Source organism: Oncorhynchus clarkii, chromosome 13, assembly GCF_045791955.1.
Source record: "Oncorhynchus clarkii lewisi isolate Uvic-CL-2024 chromosome 13, UVic_Ocla_1.0, whole genome shotgun sequence".
Taxonomy (NCBI): Eukaryota; Metazoa; Chordata; class Actinopteri; order Salmoniformes; family Salmonidae; genus Oncorhynchus; species Oncorhynchus clarkii.
Genome location: NC_092159.1, coordinates 21850459 through 21871993, shown reverse-complemented (window position 1 = coordinate 21871993; position 21535 = coordinate 21850459). Strand labels below are relative to the sequence as shown.

General features: G+C 42.0%; 1 protein-coding gene across 3 annotated transcripts; it reads left to right on the top strand.

The window, feature by feature from the left end:
* Nucleotides 1–815: 815 nt before the first annotated feature.
* Nucleotides 816–13669, top strand: LOC139424596 (transcription factor Sp2-like). 3 transcript variants are annotated; one of them, XM_071176585.1, is made up of 8 exons: nt 816–978; nt 2124–2200; nt 8097–8798; nt 9083–9280; nt 9984–10269; nt 10498–10678; nt 12147–12340; nt 12835–13669. In XM_071176585.1, the coding sequence occupies exons 1-8, from the start codon at nt 909–911 to the stop codon at nt 12933–12935; spliced, it is 1809 nt and encodes a 602-aa protein (XP_071032686.1). In that variant the 5' UTR covers nt 816–908; the 3' UTR covers nt 12936–13669. The 3 variants fall into 3 exon arrangements, with proteins under 3 accessions (XP_071032686.1, XP_071032688.1, XP_071032687.1); XM_071176587.1 differs by having other exon boundaries at nt 961–982; nt 12835–13154; XM_071176586.1 differs by lacking the exon at nt 816–978 and adding an exon at nt 984–1000 and having other exon boundaries at nt 12835–13154.
* The last annotated feature ends 7866 nt before the right edge of the window (nt 13670–21535 follow it).

The window sequence follows — 21535 nt, the reverse complement described above, 5'->3', positions numbered from 1 at the left end:
TTTAGATGAGGTGGTAAAATGAATGATCAGGTAGAACAGAGCACTTGCAGGCTTCCGGACCTTGTAGGGTAAACCTTGAATACACCTTCTCTATAGGCGTATTATCCATGTCATATATCAAATCAGCCTAAAAATGGTAGGCCACCAGGTGCTAGTGCAAAGTGGTACTATAATGTTTTAATAAGCAGAAATACACGTCTGATAGTTCCCTTAGACATCATTTTGCAAAATCAAGCTTGATCATCATGCATAATAAGCCTGTTTTGCATGATCAATGATCGCGCTACTACACCTTTAACAGATGACTAATGACTGGGATATTCACATAGGTGTAGGTGAGTATTTAGAAAACATGTTATTACTATAGATTACCTGAGGATCTACATCACTACAGATCAGCTGTAATTTAGTTTGAGTGACAGAAACGAGTTTGTAACAGCTTGCCCTGTGCCCTTATCAGCACTACCTTCATACCTCGTCATCCGTAAGCCTTATTGTGTGTTGACTATGACAGACTGAGTATAGCCTATCCATTCTAATAACATACTGTATCTGTGCTTTTGTCGTAGGTATTACCTGAATCAAATGGCTTAAAACAAACTCATTGATCAAAATGGATGTCATTCTGAGTTTGACCGATTTGTCCCATAGAGCTCTTATTGGACATTATAGACGTCATTTAAATGTAAAACCAGTATAATAGGCCCTTTGCCTGGTCCACCTTTTCCCTTAAAACCCACCCCATAGACCATAATCTGTATACTCCATTGGTTAAAATAGCATCCATCGACGGTTGTGTGAGGTTTCATGTTTTTCATTGGCAAAATTGAATTTCAATCACATTGAGAGCTCGTGTCTATTGGCTGGCCTGGGCATCCTTCATTCAACAATAGCGCGTGGATTGGTCCATGAGCGTGGGCGGAATCTTCCAGGGGCTTGCTCTTGAAGGCTCACGGAGAGCGAGTGTCGTCATGAGCGGTGGGTAGGAATTAAAACATTGGTATTTATATTACATTGTACTTCGTAAAACAATTTGGTCTATGTTAAAGAAAACACATCGAACAGTTTGTGCTGGAAATTCCTTATGTTTGTTGTTGAGTAGGAGCATTGTGCAAGCCAGCTATGCACTTCCGGAAAAGGGCTGCCTTTTTTTCAGTATCAAAGAGTTTGATTTGCTACGCGTATCTAGCTTAGCATACTAGCCAGTAAAGCTGAATCCTGTTTGTAATTCCAGCTACTGTTAGCTATACATTGATGATAATCATTTTCGATATCTCACATTAAAACAAATTCCACATGCATGTATCGCAATGGGCTGTTTGTTCCACTCACTTTGAAAAGTCAGCTGCACGAGAAAGTATTTGCAATGCCAGCTAATTGTTTCATTTTTGACTTCCAGTTAGCTTCTTGCAAGCGAAATGGTTTGCTGGCTATCTGTGTACGTTTGATGGCGGCGCTATTTTCAGGCCGCGCTCCAAAAATATTCTAAGCATGAAATATCCGATTTTAAAGAGACAGTCACATTGGTCATGATTGCAATTGACCCCAATAATCCACAGTGCATATTATTTGTACAGTCCAATTTTTGTATTAATACTCTCGCGATACATTATCATGCTTGAGCTATTTGTGAGATTGCGTGAGAATTCAGCCAGGTACAGTAGCCACCAACTCACTGTACACAAGTAGTAGCTCTCTGCTGTGCCCATTTGCTAGCTATCATACTGTATTTTTTAGGGCCTTTTAATTCTGTATTCTGAAGACTAGGAGTTGTAGTTAGCAATGCATGAGTCTGACTATCTTTTATTGGCATAGACCCGCACTTTTAGTACGGATTAAAGGTCACGCAATTTACACCAAAGTCTGATGTGACTGGCATTCACGGGGTGGTAGCTAGCCAGCCACAACTAATCTATTAGAGTTGCAGTGCCCATTTTCCTTTGTGTACTGTGTCTTATTTGAATTACTTTGCATGCGTTTAGGGCAAAACAGCTCCCTCGGATTTAATAATTTCCTGAATCTCTGCAGCAGACGTATTGACAGTGACCTGCATTATTTTTGGTACTTGAAATGTGTTAGACTATTTACAGTATATGCAATGTGTGTTTCCATGTATGTTGCAGATCAACAGGACAGTATGGCCACCACTGTTGCTGTCAGTCCCAGCGAGTATCTCCAACCCTCTGCCACTTCCTCTCAAGTGAGTCACAGCTAGACTACTTCCTGCTTGTCCTCGGTGGTTCTCGGATGTGTAAATATCACCCAGTGGTGTCTTAAAATTAACCAAGAGGTTCATTATTTGACTAAAGCGTGAATACTGAGTCCAGCAATGCCATCCTATTGTGAATTTTGAAGTTTATGTATTTTATTGGTTGCCAATGGTGAGATGTAGCTTAACCTCCTGTATGTAAACTGTGTTCCACCTAGGGCTGTGTGAAATTCATGATAAGTTTTTTTTTTTTAACAAATAGAAAGTTTTCTCCAAGCTTTGTTGCACAAGAGTCACTCCACTTCAAAAAGCACAAGAAAGAGCATTGACACCCACCATCTCCGATTGTTCAGAAATCATTTCTGTAGTTAACGGATAAGATTAGCATTCCTGAAACGTTTTGTTGCAATATAATTTGATATCTGATAAGTAAAGCCGATTGATGGCACCCAAATTGGGCATTTTAATTTATAAGATTCATATCTTCAATAATTATAGTAACGAACATCGAATTTGGACCTTAATTCTACCTAACAATGAGTTAGACATGAGGAATCCATTAAAATTATCAAAAGCCACCCACGGACCCCCCCACGCCAAGCCCACCCCAACAACCAGTATACAGTATCAGTTCTCTAGCTCTAACAAGTAGTATGGAGCTGCTGCTTGGAGTATTGTTTCTTCAACGTTTCTAATATGTAATATTACCGTTCAAAAGTTTGGGGTCACTTAGAAATGTCCTTGTTTTTGGAATAAAAACATTTTTTTACCCCATTAAAATGACATCAAACTGATCAGAAATACAGTGTAGACATTGTTAATGTTGTAAATGACTACAGTCGTGGGCAAAAGTTTTGAGAATGACATTCATTTCCACAAAGTTTGCTGCTTCAGTGTCTTTAGATATTTTTGCCAGATGTTACTATGGAATACTGAAGTATAATTCCTGAAGTATTTAATAAGTGTCAAAGGCTTTTATTGACAATTACATGAAGTTGATGCAAAGAGTCCATATTTGCAGTGTTGACCCTTCCCTTTCAAGACCTCTGCAATCTGCCCTGGCACGCTGTCAATTAACTGCTGGGCCACATCCTGACTGATTGCAGCCCATTCTTGCATAATCAATGCTTGGAGGTGGTCAGAATTTGTTGGTTTTTTGTTTGTCCACCCGCTTCTTGAGGATTGACCACAAGTTCTCAATGGGATTAAGGTCTGGCGAGTTTCCTGGCCATGGACCCAAAATATCGATGTATTGTTCCCCGAGCCACTTAGTTATCACTTTTGCCTTATGGCAAGGTGCTCCATCACGCTGGAAAAGGCATTGTTCATCACCAAACTGTTCCTGGATGGTTGGGGGAAGTTGCTCTCGGAGGATGTGTTGGTACCATTCTTTATTCATGGCTGTGTTCTTAGGCAAAATTGTGAGTGAGCCCACTCCCTTGGCTGAGAAGCAACCCCACACATGAATGGTCTCAGGATGCTTTACTGTTGGCATGACACAGGACTGATGGTAGCACTCACCTTGTCTTCTCCGGACAAGCTTTTTTACGGATGCCCCAAACAATCGGAAAGAGGATTCATCAGAGAAAATGATTTTACCCCAGTCCTCAGCAGTCCAATCCCTGTACATTTTGTAGAATATCAGTCTGTCCCTGATGTTTATCCTGGAGAGAAGTGGCTTCTTTGCTGCCCTTCTTGACACCAGGCTATCCTCCAAAAGTCTTTGCCTCACTATGCGTGCAGATGCACTCACACCTGCCTGCTGCCATTACTGAGCAAGCTCTGTACTGGTGGTGCCCTGATCCTGCAGCTGAATCAACTTTAGGAGACGGTCCTAGTGCTTGCTGGACTTTCTTGGGCGCCCTAAAGCCTTCTTCACAACAATTGAACCGCTCTCCTTGAAGTTCTTGATGATCTGATAAATGGTTGATTTAGGTGCAATATTACTGGCAGCAATATCCTTGCCTGTGAAGCCCTTTTTGTGCGAAGCAATGATGACGGCACGTGTTTCCTTTCAGGTAATCATGGTTCACAGAGGAAGAACAATGATTCCAAGCACCACCCTCATTTTGAAGCTTCCAGTCTGTTATTCGAACTCAATCAGCATGACAGAGTGATCTCCAGCCTTGTCCTCGTCAACACTCACATGTGTTAACGAGAGAATCACTGACATGATGTCAGCTGGTCCTTTTGTGGCAGAGCTGAAATGCAGTGGAAATGTTTTTGGGGGATTCAGTTAATTTGCATGGCAAAGAGGGACTTTGCAATTCATCTGATCACTCTTCATAACATTCTGGAGTATATGCAAATTGCCATCATACAAACTGAGGCAGCAGACTTTGTGAAAATTTGTGTCATTCTCAAAACTTTTTGCCACAACTGTATTGTAGCTGGAAACGGCTGATTTGTATTTTTATGGAATATCTACATAGGCATACAGAGTCCCATTATCAGCAACCATCACTCCTGTGTTCCAATGGCACGTTGTGTTAGCGAATCCAAGTTTATCATTTTAAAAGGCTAATTGATCATTAGAAACCCCTTTTGCAATTATGTTAGCACAGCTGAAAACTGTTGTGATTAAAGAAGCAATAAAACTGGCCTTTAGACTAGTTGAGTGGGAGGTGTGTGTGTGAGAGAATCAGGTGATGTTTTTTTCCTATGTTAGCTATTGAAGTCGCTTGCATTCTTTACCATATATTAGTGTGAAAGTACCAAGGTTTTTCCTGTTGCCGCTGTTCCTTCTACTGCCACCACAACCTTTTATCAATTTTGCTGGTCTGTTGTGTTTCAAATCAAATTTTATTAGTCACAAGCGCCGAATACAACAGGCGTAGGTAGACCTTAGGGTAAAATGCTTACTTACAAGCCCCTAACCAACAATGCGGTTTGAAAAAAATATGGATAACTATAAGAGGTAAAAGTAACAAGTAATTACAGAGCAGCAGTAAAATAATAATAGTGAGACTATATACCGGGAAGTACCAATACAGAGTCGATGTGTGGGGGCACAGGATAGTTGAGGTAGTATGTACATGTAGGTAGAGTTATTAAAGTGACTATGCATAGATGACAACAGAGAGTAGCAGTGGTGTAAAGAGGGGGTGGGGGGTGCACTGCAATTAGTCTGGGTAGCCATTTGACTAGATGGTCAGGAGTCTTATGGCTTGGGGGTAGAAGCTGTTTAGAAGCCTCTTGGTCCTAGACCGCTTGCTGTGCGATAGCAGAGAGAACAGTCTATGACTAGGGTGGCTGGAGTCTTCAACAATTTTTAGGGCGTTCCTCTGACACCGCCTGGTATAGAGATCCTGGATGGCAGGAAGCTTGGCCCCAGTGATGTACTGGGCCGTTCGCACTACACGCCTTGTGGTCGGAGGCCGAGCAGTTGTCATACCAGGCAGTGATGCAACCAATCAGGATGCTCTCGATGTTGCAGCTGTAGAACCTTTTGAGGATCTGAGGACCCATGCCAAATTTTTTCAGTCTCTTGAGAGGGAATAGGTTTTGTCGTGCCCTCTTCACGACTGTCTTGGTGTGATTGGACCATGTTAGTTTGTTGTTGATGTGGACACCAAGCAACTTGAAGCTCTCAACCTGCTCCACTACAGCCCTGTCGATGAGAATGGGGGTGTGCTCAGCCCTCCTTTTCCTGTAGTCCACGATCATCTCCTTTTTCTTGATCACCTTGAGGGAGAGATTGTTGTCCTGGAACCACACTGCCAGGTCTTTGACCTCCTCCCTATAGGCTGTCTCATTGTTGTCAGTGATCAGGCCTACCACTGTTGTGTCCTCGGAAAATGATGATGTTGGAGTCATGCTTAGCCACGCAGTAGTGGGTAAATGGGGAGTATAGAAGGGGACTAAGCACGCACCCCCGAGGGGCCCCTGTGTTGAGGATCAGTGTGGCAGATGTGCTGTTGCCTACCCTTGCCACCTGGGGGTGGCCTGTGAGGGAAGTCCAGGATCGAGTTGCAGAGAGAGGTGTTTAGTCCCTGGGTCTTTAGCTTAGTGATGAGCTTTGAGGGCACTATGGTGTTGAACGCTGACCTGTAATCAATTAACAGCATTCTCACGTAGGTGTTCCTTTTGTCCAGGTGGGAAAGGGCAGTATGGAATGCAATATAGATTGCGTCGTCTGTGGATCGTTTGGGGTGGTATGCAAATTGGAGTGGGTCTAGGGTTTCTGGGATGATGGTGTTGATGTGAGCCATGACCAGCCTTTCACTGCCCTTCATGGCTACATATGTGAGTGCTACGGGTTTGTAGTCATTTAGGCAGGTTACCTTGGTATTCTTGGGCACGGACTATGGTGGTCTGCTTGAAACATGTAGGTATTACAGACTCGGTCAGGGAGAGGTTGAACATGTCAGTGAATACAATTGCCAGTTGGTCAGCGCAGCGCATGCTTGTAGTACACGTCCTGGTAATCCATCGGGCCTTGCAGCCTTGTGAATGTTGACCTGTTTAAAGGACTTATTCACATTGGCTATCACAGTCGTCCGGAACAGTTGTTGCTCTCATGCATGCTTCAATGTCTAAGTGCACATAGAAGTAATTTAGCTTGTCTGGTAGGCTCGTGTCACTGGGCAGCTCGAGGCTGGGCTTCCCTTTGTAGTCCGTAATAGTTTGCAAACCCTGCCACATCCAACGAGCGTCAGAGCCGGTGTAGTAAGATTCAATCTTAGTCCTGTATTGACGCTTTGCCTGTTTGATGGTTTGTTGGAGGGCATAGCTGGATGTCTTATAAGCATCCGAGTTAGAGTCCCACTCCCTTTAAAGCGGCAGCTCTACCCTTTAGCTCAGTGCGGATGTTTCCTGTAATCCATGGCTTCTGGTTACGGGGGACGACGTCATCAATGCACATATTGATGAAGCCGATGACCCGAGGTGGTATACTCCTCAATGCCATTGGATGAATCCCGGAACATATTCCAGTCTGCTAGCAAAATAGTCCTGTAGCTTAGAATTGCGTCATCTGACCACTTCCGTATTGGACGAGTCGCTGGTACTTCCTGCTTTAGTTTTTGCTTGTAAGCAGGAACCAGGAGGATATTATTATGGTCAGATTTGCCAAATGAAGGGCGAAGGAGAGCTTCGTACGCGTCTCTGTGTGTGGAGTCAAGGTGGTCTAGATTTTTTCCCCCTCTGGTTGCACATGTAACATGCTGGTAGAAATTAGGTAAAAAGGATTTGTTTCCCTGCATTAAAGTCCCCGGCCACTAGGAGTACCGCCTCTCGATTAGCATTCTCCTGTTTGCTTATGGCCTTACACAGCTCGTTGAGTGCGATCTTAGTGCCATCATCGGTTTGTTGTGGTAAATAGACATCTACAAAAAATATAGATGAAAACTCTTGGTAAATAGTGTGGTCTACAGCTTATCATGAGATACTCTACCCTAAAGTGAGCAAAACCTTAAGTCTTCCTTAATATTAGATTTTGCGCACCAGCTGTTATTGACAAATAGACATAGACCGCCACCCCTTGTCTTACCGGAGGCAGCTGTTAAGTCTTGCCGATGCACAGAACCCAGCCAGCTGTATATTATCCATGTCGTCGATCTGCCACGACTCATATGAAACATAAGATATTACAGTTTTTAATGTCCCGTTGGTAGGATAGTCTTGAACTGAGCTCATCCAGTTTATTCTTCAATGACTGAACATTGGCCAATAGGACGGATGGTAGAGGCGGGTTACCCACTCACCGGCGAATTCTCACAAGGCACCTGAACCTGCGTCCCCTGTATCGGCGTCGCTTCTTCATGCAAATGACGGGGATTTTGCCCGGGTCTGGTATCAACAGTAAATCCTTTGTGTCCAACTTGTTCCACCCCGAACCATTTGTCTCTCTCTCTCTCTCTCTCTCTTTCTCTCTCATCCTGTACAGGACTCCCAGCCTTCCCCACTGGCCCTCCTGGCCGCCACCTGCAGTAAGATCGGCCCCCCTGCCGCTCAGGCCCCTGTCAGCGCCCCTCCTGCCCAACCCCAACCTCGCCGTCTCCTCCCCATCAAGCCCGCCCCCATCGCCCCCGCCCCTCACAAAAACCTGGGCTTCCTGTCCGCTAAAGGAAATGTGATCCAGCTGCCAGCGGGCCTGGGCTCCAACAGCCCCGGCACCCCCATCGTCCTCACCATCCAGCAGAGCCCTGGCCGCTCGAATCAAACATCCAACATCCAGTACCAGGTGATGCCGCAGCTGGGAGGCACACAGACCATCCAGATGATGCAGCAGGGCGGACAGATCCAGCTCATCCCGGGTACCAACCAGGCCATCATCACCACGCCCATGACGGTCCCCCAGCCGCAGCCCGCTACCGCGCCCATCACCCCGCAGAAGACGGTGGCCATCAAGCCGTCCCCCAGGGGGCGGAAACCCAATGCAGCCAACGTGGTGCGGCTGCCCAGCGGGCTCACGCTGCCCCTCAACGTAGCCACCGGAGAGGAGCCAGCAGCAGCTCCTCCCCCTCCAACGAAGGGCAGACGAGGAAGGAAGAAGCTGGTGGCAGCAGCCCCTCCACCACAGACCACCTCTCCGCCCCCCGAGCAGATGGAGACGATATTGTTAGAAGCCGGGGAGAATATTATTCAGGTATGTTTGTTGTTCTGCTGCATTTGGTGTGGGGTCAACCATGACTTGTGGACTAGTTCACTTGCTTGATTGGGGTACTAATTACTGAATATGTCTACAATGCTTGTGAGTGTAAATGAGTAATGGTTTCATCTGTATTTCTCAAACTCAAAGTGCTATGCTTTACATGAGGGTTATCCTACTCTATCAACCCTTCAACCTCCAGTATTGGGGTCCCTGTATGAGTAAGTGTTGGACAGATTTAGGTCTGTGTCTCATTGCTGCTCTCTCTGTGTTCTCCCCAGGCGGGTAACCAGCTCCTGATCGTGCAGAACACCGGGTCGGGCCAGCAGCAGCTGGTGCAGTTGGTGCAGCAGAAACAGGAGCAGCAGGTGGTCCAGATCCCCCAGCAGGCCCTGAAGGTGGTGCAGGCCGCCTCCGCCACCCTGCCTCAGGTCCCCCAGAGACAGCCTGCACCCAGCCTGCAACCAGAGCCCACTCAGGTACACACACAAGTTGTTAGAGATCATCAATGTAGCTCTCTCAGCAAACTGACAGATATAGGAGTTACTCAGAGTATTTAGTTAGGATGCGAGGTGATTTGTAGATAGGTCAGTCTGAAGTTGCCAATGTCGTCATGCACACAGGCCACATACACAGTACTCTTACAGATGCTGCATGCACACCACCTCTCTACACTCACTCCAGGCTACCCACATGTTTATTATTTTTATTTTTGTGTATGTAACCTTAAATAGGCAAGTCAGTTAAGAACAAATTCTTATTTACAATGACGGCCTACCAAAAGGCAAAAGGCCTCCTGCGGGGACGGGGGCTGGGATTAAAAATAAAAGTAAAGGACAAAACGCACATCGCGACATGAGACAACAACTCAGCATGGTAGCAACATCACATGACAACAGCATGGCAGCATCACAACATGGTAGCAGCACAAAACATGGTACAAACATTATTGGGCACAGACAACAGCACAAAGGGCAAGAAGTTAGAGACAACAGTACGTCACGCGAAGCAGCCACAGCTGTCAGTAAGAGTGTCCATGATTCAGTCTTGATTGATTGCACATGCGCTTTCCAAACAGCTGAAATGTAATGAAACCATAAAAGTGGGCCTTTTAATACAGAAATGTGTCCTAATCTGACAGACTTGTTCCATGTTAGTCTGACACCCCTGTGCTCCTCTCAGCTGCTGATCAAAACAGCATCAGGCGAATGGCAGACTGTGCAGCTCCAGGAAACCACAGTTTCCACGCCCTCCAGCATGGTCACCACCACCCTGTCGTCCGTGGGGGCCACCAAGAGAACACTGGCGGGGGGCAGGAAGGAGAGGACCCTACCAAAAATAGCTCCGGCGGGGGGGATGATAGCGTTGAACGCGGCCCAGCTCTCCTCGGCGGGCCAGGCCGTGCAGACTATAAACATTAACGGGGTCCAGGTGCAAGGAGTGCCCGTCACCATCACCAATGCAGGAGGTGTGTGTGTTCGTGACAAATATAAAAAGTGCTTGACCATATCCATATCCACTCTATTTCCATACTGTCTTCTTTTAAAAACGTTTTTCATTCCAATGGACTTTTAGCAAGCTAATGGAGGCCTGCATGTGTGTGTCAGTGGTCATGTGTCAGTATGTGTGTGTGGATTGGGTTTTTTTTTTTATTATACATGTGCAAGATGTTAAAATGTCTCTACTGTTCTTTCAGGGCAGCAGCACCTGACAGTGCAGACGGTGCAGGGCGGGGCCCTCCAGCTGGGCGGCGTGACCTCCCAGGGCCACCAGGTGCAGATGGAGCAGACTCTGGCTCTGGAGCTGCAGGGCCAGCCTGGGGAGAAGAAACGCCGCATGGCCTGCACCTGCCCCAACTGTAAGGACGCAGAGAAGAGGCAAGTGGCTCTTACTAGCAAACTAGAGACAGGCCTGAGCACCTGGTGGGAAAAAGCATTATATACAGTATTAAACCATATATTTTTTTGCCAGAATGGAAAGTCTTGGTTGATACAAACTGATACCTGTATGGCAAAAGTGTACCCTTTTGTGAGATTGGGACAGAGAAACAACCACGATTGCAAGCAACGACTTTCCATCCTCCTGCTATTAATATCTGTGCACCAAGCAGAAATATAAGCGAATACACTACATGACCAAAAGTATGTGGATACCTGTTCGTCAAACATCTCATTCCAAAATTATGGGCATTAATATGGAGTTGGTCCCCCCCCCTTTTCTCATATAACAGCCTCCATCCACTCTTCTCAGAAGGCTTTCCACAAGATGTTGGAACATTGCTGCAGGGACTTACTTCCATTCAGCCACGATTATTAGTTAGGTCGGGCTCTGATGTTGGGCGATTAGCTCGCATTCGGAGTAACTATTTATCCCAAGGGTGTTTGATGGGATTGAGATCAGGGCTCAAGTTCTTCCACACCTATCTCGTCAAACCATTTCTATATGGACCTCGCTTGCATGGGGACATTGTCATGCTGAAACAGGAAAGGGCCTTTCCCAAACTTTTGCCACAAAGTTGGAAGCACAGATTCGTATAGAATGTCATTGTATGCTCTAGTGTTAAGATTTCCCCTCACTGGAACTAAGGGGCCTAGCCTGAACCATGAAAAACAGTCCCAGACCATTATTCCTCCTCCACCAAACTTGACAGTTGGCACTATGCATTGGGTTAGGTCAAATTCTCCTGGCATCCGCCAAAACCAGATTCGTCCGTTGGACTGCCAGATGGTAAAGCATGATTAATCACTCCAGAGAACGCACTTCCAGTGTCCAATGGTGAGCTTTACACTACTCTTGTCAACGCTTGGCAATGCGCATGGTGATCTTAGGCTTGTGTGCGGCTGCTCGGCCATGGAAACCCATTTCATGAAGCTCTCGACATAACAGTTCTTGTGCTGACGTTGCTTCCAGAGGAACTCTGTAGTGAGTGTTGCAAACGAGGACAGACAATTTTTACGCACTTCAGCACTTGGTGGTCCCGTTCTGTGAGGTTGTGAGGCCTACCACTACCCGGCTGAGCCGTTGTTGCTCCTAGATGTTTCCACTTCACAATAACAGCACTTACAGTTGACCGGGGCAGCTCTAGCAGGGCAGAAATTTGACGAACTGACTTGTTGGAAAGGTGGCATTCTATGACAGTGGTACGTTGAAAGTCACTGAGCTCTTCAGTAAGGCAATTCTACTGCCAATGTTTGTCTATGGAGATTGCGTGGCGGTGTGCTTGATTTTATACATCTGTCAATAACAGGTGTGGCTGAAATAGCCAAATCCACTAATTTGAAGGGGTGACCACATACATTTGTGTATATATAGTGTAGTTAAGTTTGTGTTTTCTGTGTTGTGCAGGCCCGGCGAGGTAGGGAAGAGGAAGCACATCTGTCACATCCCAGGCTGCGAGAAGACGTTCCGGAAAACGTCCCTCCTCCGGGCCCACGTGCGCCTGCACACTGGCGAGCGGCCCTTCGTCTGCAACTGGGTCTTCTGCGGCAAACGCTTCACGCGCAGCGACGAGCTGCAGCGGCACGCCAGGACACACACAGGTCTGTCCACCGCAGGAGACACGCTGATACACACTGTAGGGTGAAATGTAGGTCAGTCTGCAACACACACTGGGTCATGTTCAGTAAGGAGCACCGTAGCAAAACGTTTTGCAATGGATGATGACAATCCTGTGTTCTTATTGGACAAGTTCAGATAGTACCGCCCCTGTTTTCAAAATGTGTTCCACCTACTGAACACACCCCAGGACACACACACAGGAGGTACGTACACAGCAAGGTTAGCACAAGTCAGTCGACAATACTCCATATGCCAAAACATTCTGATACACCATTGTGTTCACCATATGTCAGGACTCGAGCAGTACATTAACATACAGTATGTTAAGTTTTGCTGAAGTTTCCAGGACTCAAGCAGGCACTCAGATTTGTAGCAGAGATTCCCTTGCAGCAGAGAAGGATGGTATTGCTCTTTCATAGTTTTGTGTTATGCAGGAAAATTAAACCACTGATTTTATTCTGTCTTTTCCTTGTAGGAGACAAGCGCTTCGAGTGCAACCAGTGTCAGAAACGGTTCATGAGGAGCGACCATCTCACGAAGCATTACAAAACACACATAAACACCAAGAACTTGTGAGCTGTGCTGTATACACATACATGTCCTGATGAACTATACCCCATAGAGGGCCGCAGGAGAGGATACCAAGAGAGTAGTCTCATGATGGGTGAACCCCAAAAAGGCCCCATACGCCCTGTTCTCCTTACTCCCCCCTCAGAGGCTTTGTAGCCTGGTGTACATACCAATCCTCCCCACACAGACTCAACTGTTCCAGTCAATTTATTAATGATTATATATATATATATATATATATATACTTACGGACAGCAGGCTTACCTACGTAGGCAGAATGCGTAGAACAGCGAAAGGCGATCTCCCAGAAAGATAGGCAAGCGTGGCTGCTGTGTTCTGATGACCTCATGCTCTGAGCACCATATCCAGTCACCAGGCCTGAGGGAGGAATGAGAGAAAAACGGATAGATTTAGTCTACCAAAGTACCCGAGCCCGAAGGAGACTCCAGCCACTCTTGCCCCTTCTTGTTTTTCCATGTTTTATTATTTTCAATGTTAATAATAACCAATATTATTGTTGTTGAAGCTCTAGAATAAGTTTTTTTTCAAAGTTGATCCTCAAGCCCCACGGGTATCCAAGGTACTTTTTTTCAGTCAAACAAATCCTATTCAGTAAATTGCACCACATGCATATCCTTTTACATGGTTTGAACGGTATTTGTAATTCTATTCTTGTTCAATATCAAAGTACTATTATAGATTTTTCAACAAATAAATGATTTGGTTGGAATGAACCTACATATCTGTGAGGCCTTGGTGACCACTTCTTGAAACCTTACACAGTTCCAGACTTCTGAAAACCCAAGTTGGCAAAAGATTTAGTGTATGTGCGTACAAACATACATTCACACATACATGGGCAAATATAGATATTTATGGTGTTCAGACATAATACCCTTTTCGGGAGGTTTTTTATATCAAAGATGAAAATGTAAATTAGGTTTTGGCATTTTTTTTTGGTTTGAGTGAAGAGTTACTCATTTATTTTGAATACACACCCCATCCTAATGAGTTTAAATCTGGTTGCATTGGTATGTGTATATCATTATGATATTAACTAAATATGTTCCAAATATTGGTCTGGCATGACAATCATGCCACAAGATGCATATAATCAACATTAAAATGCTTTCTCGGGCCTGTCATAACTTGTTTATTATGATCTACATTAAGATCCGTCTGAGGCAAATATGTTTGATAGAACATTTCTGATTCGTGTGACATAAAAAATTGACAAGCTATCTACTATTATTTATCTAAGGTTTCTGGTGTTTCGATTCCTTGAACACCCAAGGAAGGACACCAGAGCTAAACCTTTATTCGTAGTATTACAATAAGTTCTGTTCGATTAATACATATTGACTGTTTATGTAGCTAACTGCACAACTAATCGGAAAAATGTATAAATGTCGTCGTCCCCCCCCCCCCCCCCCCAAAAAAAAAATGGTCCTCATGCATTTTAAAATGAGATCAACATTTCATTGAATAGCCAATAGAAAAATCGTGTCCAGTATGTCTGGATGCCTTAAACTGGGCCTTGGGGACGGAAAGAAAGTCCTGCTCATATTTATGTTTGTATTGTATGTCCTGAATGTGTATATACAATGTGTCTGGGAGACACAGTAAAATGTAGGATAAAAAAGTTACACTGCCTTGTATTTTGGCCGGCCTGGTCAGAGCTGAAGGAAGTGGACTCTGTACAGTGTGAAAGGAAAATGAGTAATGTGACGTTGTATAGCTTCATTCCTGCTTTGTACACCATTACTTCTAGATGATCCCTTTTCTATCGAATTTAAAGTTGCCTTAGACAGTTGCACCCAGTATTTAAAGAGATTTCTGTCTAATTTCCAGGGAATGGCATTTGTAGAATTCCTTTTATTTTTATCTAACTTATGTAACACAATGCCGATGTTTATGTGCACTGACTTGAGCCCAGGTTGAAAATGTGTGATTTTTATTTGATTTTTAAGTAATGATCAGTGGATGAGTTTTTACCTAAACTGAAAAGGTCCTAATGTTGGTCTCAGTGAACCAGGTGCTTTTCCCTCTCTAAACTTGATCTACCACAGTAATAGATTCAGATCCTGTGTGTGTCTGAAATGGCACCCTAATCCCTATATTGTGCACTACTTTCAACCACAGCTCTATGGTCTCTGGTCAGAAGTAGTGCACTATATAGGAAATAGGGTGCCATTTCAGACTTCCTTTGTTTAACAGGAGTCCTCAGATATCCAGCTATTGCCCATCTTTTATAACTTGTATTAAGGCACTTACTACAGGTGCTTGCTCCTTTTTTACAGTCACCCAACCCTCCAATAAAACATTCAAACTGTATTCTGGGTTGTCCTTCTTCGTCCAGGTCCCATCAGCCTTCACAAGAGATTGCCCTCACTGAGAACCATAGGATGATTTTTTTGAAAAAGGTGTGTTTGTGTACAAGTATTTACCTGGCTGTCATTTATTTTACATAGGGCAATAGGTAGCCTAGATCGTTGGGCCAGTAACTGAAAGGTTGCTGGTTAGAATCTCTGAGCTGACAGGTGAAAAAATCTGATGTGCCCTTGAGCAAGGCACTTAACCCTAATTGCTCCTGTAAGTTGCTCTTGATAAGAGGGTTCGCTAAATCAGGGTTTCCCAAACTCGGCCCTGGGGCCCGGTCCTGATTGCAGGACGACACAGCGGATTTCAAATATCCAAGTCGTCATCAAGCTTATTTGAATCAGCTGTGTAGTGCTAGGGCAAAAACAAAAACTTTGGCCGAGCTTGGGAAACCCTATGCCAAATGTACATGGCTAATGAGGAAATAAAATAATTTCTTGAAGAGATTGAGTGATTCCGAGCTATAGGGTCTCAGTGCTGTATTCCCTTCATGGCTTGATGTCTGGACAGTTGATTTCAGAAAAAAAAGTGTGTTCGCTACATAATGTTCTTTAGGGTTAAAGGAAACTTAAGTCTAGTTCAGATCGATTGTCTGCGGGTCCAAGTTAACCTCCCCCTTTCATGTAAAAAAAAAAAAAAGTAATGACCATTATGCTTTTAGGGAAAGAGGATCATTTTGACATGTATTAAACTGAAAGTTTGACCAATTCTAGTCCCCTTGCTTAGGGGGTTCAGTGTTTAAACAATGAATATAAATTTGGAGGGCAGAAATTATTAAATAGTAAAGCATTAGAGTTTTAAGAATTTTGTTCAATTATTTGTGGCATTTAAAGCATATTGAAGTTAGAAGTAATAGGATTTTAAACAATAGCCTACCTGCGTGTGGTCAACTATTTCAGCACCATTTTGTGCTGCTCTGAGACAGGCATGGGGACTGGTCTTGATAAATCAATGAGATTTTTATGATCACTGAATCTCCGTTTGGGTATTGGTTAGACTACAATTAGGGTGTGGAAATGTTATGGTCTTAGTACTGTAGCCTACTCCCGACCTGTCACGTTGTACAGAGCCATATTTTCCTAACGGAAACCCTGAGGGTTTTGTTATTCCTGGAATAGAAACACCATAATATTAATCAATTGAATTAAGCTAAACTTAAAATTAATCCCATATAGTATGTTCTTACAAAAAAGGTTTTAAATTCTCTAGTACAGACAATTTTGAAGACTGTCAAATGCTTCTCAAAGATGCCCTCTGGTGGTCAAACTAGCACTAACTAGCATTAATGGCAACAATGGCTGACAGTTAAATAACTTGCCATAGAATTCTGCGTCAGCCCGCAAGGTGTGCTGCAGTATGACGCAACTTTTACAGGAAGAACCACTGTAATCAAATGGCTACCCAGACTATTTTCATTGCCCCATTCCCCCTTATTTTACTCTGCTGCTACTCTCTGTTATTATCTATGCATAGTCACTTTAATAACTCTACCTATATGTACATATTACCTCAATTACCTCGACTAACCGGTGCCCCCGCACATTGACTCTACTGGTACAGGTATACGAGGTATATAGCCTCGGTATTGTTATTTTGCTGCTGCTCTTTAATTATTTGTTACTTTTATTTATTTATTTTAATTTATTTTTAATCTTAAAACTGAGTTGTTGGTTAAGGGCTTGTAAGTAAGCATTTCACTGTAAGGTCTACTACACCTGTTGTATTTGGCATGTGACAAATACAATTTGATTTGATTTGGTGTAGCCTGAAAAATCTAAGCGTTTTAATATGTTGTTTTTGATTACATTTGTTAATTGATTTGCTGAAAATATGTTTTTCATTTTGATTTCTAATCTAGAAAGTTATTGTAAATTCATTCTAATCTTTTAAAAATGTTGCAATTTTGCAATAATCTCATGAAGCCAGTACACAGTAGATGATTCAGATTAATTAGTTAATGAATTTACAACAATATAAACAAAGATTTAATTTATTACAATAATATCGACTTCACCGACTGAAGAGAGGCTGGGACACAGTAGGTTCGAAAAAATCCTTAAATGTGATAGGAAAGCATCCAACAGGAAAGTGTGGTTATTGCCAGGAAACAGACAGCGGAGCATGTTTTGCCACAGTGTGGGTATTATCAGAGGGAAAGAGGCTGAGATCTAGTATGAGGGAGAAGGGGATACAGGAAATTAGTTTAAATAGTATATTGAGTAGAACATCATTAGATATAGTCTCAAATATGTTATTATTTTGTTCAAGAGCAACGGAGCTGGCAAGTAGGATTCAGTTTCTTCCTGTACCTGGCCCACACTCCAGTACAGTAAACGGCGGTAATGCACCATAACGTTGGATGCCAACCGCCTATAAACCCCACCGAAGAAGAAGACTTCACCAACTGCATACAATTGCGAACGCTCCCTGTTTTTTTGTAAATAAATATATACTTTTTGGGGTATTTAAAAAAAATCGTATCATAACATTTCTAATTACAATACAATAACAACAAAAAAAACATAGGACATCACTACACGTATATTTTCTCGGAAGAAACATAAAATAACATTAAAAGTAAAAAAATGAAATCACAACAATTTACTTTCAAACGTTAAAGTACCTTAAATAAAATAAGAAGGTCAGGGGTTACAGTTGTACAAACCTATGATAGAGCTGTAAGAAGGTCAGGGGTTACAGTTGTACAAACCTATGATAGAGCTGTAAGAAGGTCAGGGGTTACAGTTGTACAAACCTATGATAGAGTTGTAAGAATACAGTGTTTTTTTTGTTATTGACTAATTCTAGAGATTTATTAAATATTGGATTTCAAGTAAAAATATATTGCATTTGGGGACAGATTTAAAATATTTGTTTTTGTGTATATACAATTTACCAGAGAGAATGAAGAAATTAACGACTTACTCAGTAGTTTTGTTTTCATTTGAATAATAACATATTATATCATTAATTGTAAATACATGGGTCTTATTGATGAAATAAAAAATTGAAATACTTAACTCGCTCCAAAATAATTTCACAGTCACACATATAAAGAAGTTTTCCCTTCAGAAAAGGCATAGTCCTCTTAAGTCCTTGAATTTAGACAAGTTATTGCAAGGGTATATTTTGTGCAAGATTTTAAGGTGGAATGCTTTTACTTTTTTGACATACAAAATTTGTGAGGGAGCAACCAAGCATTCATCCATTCAATTTCAGTAATATATGCATTCAAGAAGAATTTCGCTCTAGGAGAGATCTTGTCCTTGGAGTTAAAAAGTTATTTTATGAATGTATTATTACATTTATTTTCCAGCAGGGGGCAACCTCGAACATTAGTTGTGTATCTATCTTGACATGTTCTCCAAAACATAAATTACATTGAATGAATTGAGTAAGTCCTGAAGGTATTGCTTTGCATATAGCATTACATTATTTATAATGTATTGGGAAGTTAAATGTTTGTAAGAACTTTCTATACGAGAGTATATTTCCTTCTCTATCAAATAAATCAAGCACAGATCTAATATTTATTTCAAACCACTTAGGAAAGAACAAATACTTGTTTTTAACAACAATATCTTTGTTGTTCCACAGAAGTGTCTTGTGTGGGGAGAAGTTGTGGACAGGCTGAAAGGGCTTGTTTATGAAATTTGGACAGTTTGATGGGTAATTTTGCTGGAGAATAGTTGCACTTCCAAAAAAATGAAAGACCACCCAATTTCATAGAAATATGACAGGGAATTTAAGTACCATATAGATTCAGAGCTAAGCATGCCTCTTTTTATCCAGTTTACTTTGAAGATATTGTTGATATCAATTCAATCTAGTACTTCAAACCCACCATCAGCTCTTTGGTTTGATATTACAGACTTCTCAAGGTTGTGTTGTTTATTTTTCCATATAAAGTTTTCTTGATATCCTTGCTGGTTTGATCAGCTACAAATAGGGATAGAGCAGGGTAGACAAAACGTGACAGACCCTCTGCTTTGAACAATAAAACCCTTACAATAATAGAGAGGTCATGTTGGAGCCAGTTATTAAAGATGGATTTCGTTTTCTTTAATCTCTGAAAGAAATTGAGATGTTGACAGACAATATGGTTTTTCGCCATGTGCATCTTTCACTGGAATATTCTCATTCGATTGGTAATTTAAGTTATGCAGGGACAATATTTTGCAATTATTGAAATTCCAGACCAGAAGCAGAATGAAATGATTTGATAACATTAAGTGCAGAAGCCATTTGACCCTTGTCTTTTAGAAACAGAGCGGTATTGTCTGCTAATTGAGATATGTATTTATTTTCCAAATATTGAAATACCCTTTAATTCAGAGTTGTTTAAAATGCTAATAGATAGTAATTCTACAACTAAAATGAATAAGAACGCTGAAATAGGGCAACCATGGAATATTTGAGATGTGTTACGATTAATCGTAACTTCATATCTTTATAAAACATATTGATAACAGAGACAAAACTACTCCCGAAACCAAAAGTGCACATCGAAAGTATTAGCATTGTGTTGAATTGTATCAAATGCTTCAAAAAAGTCGAGGAATAAAATAATAGCCTCGGGGTCAACTGAATCAAACTGAATCAAGTCTCAAACTAACCCAATGTCACAGCTGATGTGGCGACCTTTCATGAAACCAATTTGGGTTTCAATAATACGCCGGTTTAAGCCCATTTTAAGTCTATTAGCATATGCTAAAATTATCAATTTATATTTCGCCCTTGCAGAAGGCAGGAATCGTGGTCACAGGCAGGCAATGGTCATACACAGGTAGGCAAAAAGGCAGGTGAATCAAAAGTAGGACTGAACTGGTTCTCACACACGAGCTAGGAAATGTCTTAGCAAACAGGCAGGTGAATCAAAAGTAGGACTGAACTGGTTCTCACACACGAGCTAGGAAATGTCTTAGTAGGGTCAAAACGGAAGACAGGGCTACCTTCAAGAATACAAAGAAACAGAACACACGGTTGACTAAGAAAATAAATACAGAGCCTTACACTTAGGGTTTTTACACAAGGTATTGTCAATATTTAAGGCAGAAAGAGATTTTCTCTTAAAGTTACTTTTTTTTTCACCCTCTAACCCATTTTGCTCTTGATCTAATAAAGTCGGTTTTAGCTAAATCAGTTTACATTTGATCTAGTTCTATTCGAGATGTATTCAGATCTGTTTCTTCCTTTTCTGAAGGGATATGCTTTTCTAAAAGAACATTCCATTTATTCATATACTCATATTCTTTCAAACATTTTTGCTACTTTAATTCCTTACTGCGTGAAATAGCGATATATCTTACTTTGAATTTAAATATTTCCCAGCTACTTCCATGCTTTGGTTCTAAAATAATTTAAATTAAACGAGTCAATGATCAAGTTCTTTAAGCTCTTGTTCAAGACTGGATAATTTAGGAGTGAATTATTACATTTCCAGTATTCTGGAACGCCACTGGATTTTTCTGAACATTCTTAACTTAAATAATATAATTGTATGATCAGTCAAAGGAGCAGGTTTTATGGCTTACTTGTACATACTGTAAAAGTGTGGGGGGGGAAATGGGATTGTGGATTTGACCATCGTTTACCTATTACACAGGTATAGGTTTATTCGTTTCAAGTGTGTATTAAAGAAGCGCCATGCATCAATCACTGTCAGTTTATTGCAAAATTAGGTTATGATGTCACTATTCTGAGATCTTTGCGCTATTCTAGGTGGAAATATATCTAAAGAGTTATAAGGTGTTTCATTAAAGTCTCCAGCTATTATAAGCCATGCATTTGTGTACTTGTTTTGCAGCTCAGTAAGCTTATCAGTCTTATTTGAGGTAAGAGTTGTACCTATACACATTGCATATCATAAAAAACACGTATCTAGTTTGGAGATCAATATAACCCATCTCCCATCTTTGGACATACAAGACTCTGAAATATCACCTCTAAATGTATGAGGCAATATCATAGTACCAGCTGAGTGGTAAGACCCGTGACTATAATAAACAGTATTTCCCCATTGTGATTTCCAAAAACTAGAATCTGAATCACAGGAGCGAGTCTTCTGGATTAGAATGAAATTTGCATTAGAGTGTTTACAAAATAAATAAAAAAGTGGTTTTCTTTTAGTTATGGTTCGTAAACCCCTGTCATTTAGAGATACAATATTTAGTTCATTGAATTCAATGCGCCCTGTGCTTTGGAGAAAACATACATGTGGCGCGTGA